Source organism: Thunnus albacares, chromosome 6, assembly GCF_914725855.1.
Source record: "Thunnus albacares chromosome 6, fThuAlb1.1, whole genome shotgun sequence".
Lineage (NCBI taxonomy): Eukaryota > Metazoa > Chordata > Actinopteri > Scombriformes > Scombridae > Thunnus > Thunnus albacares.
The window spans coordinates 837,765-841,122 of record NC_058111.1 but is presented as its reverse complement, the minus strand read 5'-3'; the positions used below and the strand labels follow the sequence as shown (position 1 = coordinate 841,122).

The following is a 3,358-nucleotide window of genomic DNA, read 5'->3' as shown; positions in this document are numbered from 1 at the left end:
CAAACATGGTGTCAAATGTCGAAAGCATCTCTACTTTTGGAGCTTTTTAAGGAGCTGATGATTTTATTTACTTGTAACTCATTAGTTTCTAAAACCTGACCTGTAGCATCTATAGGAACAACATCCAGTTTCCTTTTTGTAATTTTTTTCCCTAACTCATATACAGACTCAAGAAAAAATTATTAAAGACAGAAGCAACAGTAAGATGATCTTCAATTAACTTTCCCTGTACTTTGAGTTTAAAATCTTCTAAAAATTTTGGGTCCCTCCTTGTGGGATTATCAATGTTTTTCCAGATCAATTTACTGTTGCCTTTATCCTCATTCAAAATATTGAGATAAAAACGAGATTTAGCTTCTCTTCACTCTTGGATAACTTTGTTCCTTAAACCTTTATAAATCAGCATGTTGGTGTCTCTTCTAGTTTTAATTGCCTTCCTTAGTGCAGCATCTCTAGATTTCATTAGTTTCCACAAGTTTTCATTAATCCACGGTAAATTGTTTTTATTTTTAGATTTCATCTGTATCCTTACATTAAATCTTTCCCTCACAGAGTTGATTCTGTGAGTAAAAGTATCACAGCCATAGTCCAGATCATCAGAGGACAGAACATCATCCCAGTTCAAGCTGTTAATTTCACTGGTAAATTCTTCTTGCTTAGCTCTGGGTATGCACTGAAGGATCATTGTCTTAGTTGCCGTGGTCTTCAATCTACTTTTAGTCAATTTTCTTGCACATAGGGTAAGGTTATGATCTGATAAACCAGTGCCAGAAGGGGGCCTATAGACACCTATGATCTTAAAAGACATTTGTTGGGATAACATTATTTTTATTCCACATATTCTAATGTGTTACCCACATTACAAACCACATGTTCACATTTGATGTTGTCTCTCACATAAAAAAGCACTCCTCCTCCTCTTACATCAGGTCTGTCTCTTCTGAAACATTGGTATCCGGCACCGTGAACACATGAAACCACATTTCAGTCAGACAGAGAAAGTCCAGATTTGAATCAGACACAAGATGAGTTAGCTGATTGCTCTTTGCAGTAATGCTCCTGATGTTAAAATGTCCACCGAAGGGCCTCCTCACTGTTTCAATACACAGGTGTGTCAGCAGCAGGTTTTGTGAGAGAGACACTGGACCTATCAAGGTTTCCACAGCCCAGTAGCGAAAAATTATTCATTGAGACATCATGCGTCGTGTTAACAAAGTTTAGTCTGTTAAGGGAGAAGCCCGGCTCAGAAAGTTGCTGCTCATTCATCACTGGGGTGACAGATGACCGATCCACTGGATCAGTGATTCGCTGTGGTACCTGGGCTCGTCCGCATGCAGGACAGAGGAATAGATTGCAAAATATCCCAGTAAGTCATGATGAGCATCAGCTGGCCATGATCCAGCATTTGTCTCAAGCTCAATCACTCAGTGTCCCAGTTGTTTTCCATCAGTGACACGCACAGGCAATACAGCAATGATAACCAACAGTAATCAGTGAAAAATCCACAATACAGGTCTGATTACAAGCAAGTCAGCTAATATACATTCAACAAAGTACACATTTTGCATCATTTACATCATGAGTCAGGCTGAGTCACCAAGTGCACATACACAGTTATTCAAAAAAATGTCCCTACCAAAGTTAAAACCAAACATACACCCTCATTGCAAAGAAATGCATTTGGTCATAATTTGTTTGGGGAGAAAAATCAATCGAAAACCTTTGTTGATGTTGTCCGACCTGCATGTTTATTAACCTTACTGTCCACACAGTCACACTAAACTAGACACATCATGACTGTTGACACTGGTGGAGTTCATTTACTGCTTTTACGTTAGTAAAGCTCAACTGAATAAATGTGTTGACTGACCTACACTTTACCACACAACAGACGTTTACATATCAGACGGATTTTGGACATTTTCAGCCCATACAGTACAGGAGTGAAGAGCGGCTGGCATGTTAGAAAGTATACAGATAATAAAATATCCAACACATTTGGTAAACTGCTCAATTCAAACCTGCTCAGTAATATTTGAAAAATACACCCAAATGAGAAGTTGAGCAGGGAAGCAAGGTGAGGTGTGCAGGTACTGACAGCTTTCTGTCTGGTCTGTTTAGAACCAGAAAAACAAACTCTAAGAATCTTAATGTATGTGTAAAGAATTAAAATGAGCGGAATAATGATTGAAATAACAGTGTAAATGAGTCCATAGATGTTGTTGATTGTGGTGTCAGAGCATGCCAGTTTAACAATGGAGTAGTTTCCACAGTAAAGTCTGTTAATTATGTTTCCACACAGCTGTAAAGGAGCACTCAAAGAAATCACAACAAGAATTGCAAGAAAGGGAAATAACCACGTTAAAGCGATGAGTGTGGCAACCTTCTTAGTGGTCATACGTGTGTTATATTGCAGAGGACAACAGATAGCAAGGTATCTGTCATAAGACATGATGACTAAGTTCAACAATTCAACACACGCATAAGAGAACACACAGAAAATCTGCAGGAAACAAAAGAAAGTAGAAATAGTGTGAATGTCAGAGAGGATCTGAACCAGAAGGAATGGAAACAACCCTGTACTACCAAACAGTTCATTTACAAACAGGCTGCACAGAAAAAGGTACATAGGTTCATGTAAGCTTCTGTTCATACAGATAACCACAATGAGCAAAACATTGGCACAAACTATTAACATATATAAAGACAAAATGATCATAAAATACAAATATTTAAAAACTCCAGTGTCAACATAGGCAGCAAGTGTGAAATATGAAACCTGTGTGGAGTTGATCATGATCCTCCTGACCTAAAAACTTGTTATGTTACATTTAGATTTCTAAAGGCTTAGTTTTCCTTTAAACCTACACTGAGCTAAAGTACTAAACACACAGAGAGCATACAGTTAAGAAATGCATCATCAAGAAAACAACAAACAGTCATTCATATAAAATCTGTATCAGACTAGGGTTAAGATATTACACACTGTGTGAATCCAAACATTCACCTGCTGCAGGCAGACTGAGTCCCTCCTGACTGAGCTGAATCTCTGCTTCTGCTTCTTTTAAACTTTTCAAACAGCAGACGCCCACAGCAGCAGACTGACTTTATTATCACAGGAACCAACGCTACTAATACTGATCTCTAATGGATGTTAAAAAAAATGCACAAAGAAAAAACAGGTAGATCAAACATAACGAAAAATAATTTGTTTTCTTCCTTCACTTGAGGTAACATTTTCATTTTTATATGGATGCCTTCATCAAACATCTTGTGAATTTCACCTCCCATTCATCTCCATAAAGAAGAAGCAAGACTTCCTGTCATGAATTGACAGACAAAGCAAAGTTCAGACTGG

At 37.8% G+C, this 3,358-nt stretch overlaps 1 protein-coding gene across 1 annotated transcript; it reads right to left on the bottom strand.

Annotated features, from left to right (window-relative positions):
• Nucleotides 1-547: 547 nt before the first annotated feature.
• LOC122983798 (olfactory receptor 11A1-like) lies at nt 548-2,797 on the bottom strand (the record flags this gene model as incomplete). The annotated part of the gene is made up of 2 exons (XM_044353922.1): nt 1,887-2,797; nt 548-560 (listed from the first exon to the last, which is right to left on the bottom strand). Coding segments are annotated over exons 1-2 (924 nt in total), but the record flags the coding sequence as incomplete, so codon positions are not given.
• Between the last annotated feature and the right edge of the window lie 561 nt (nt 2,798-3,358).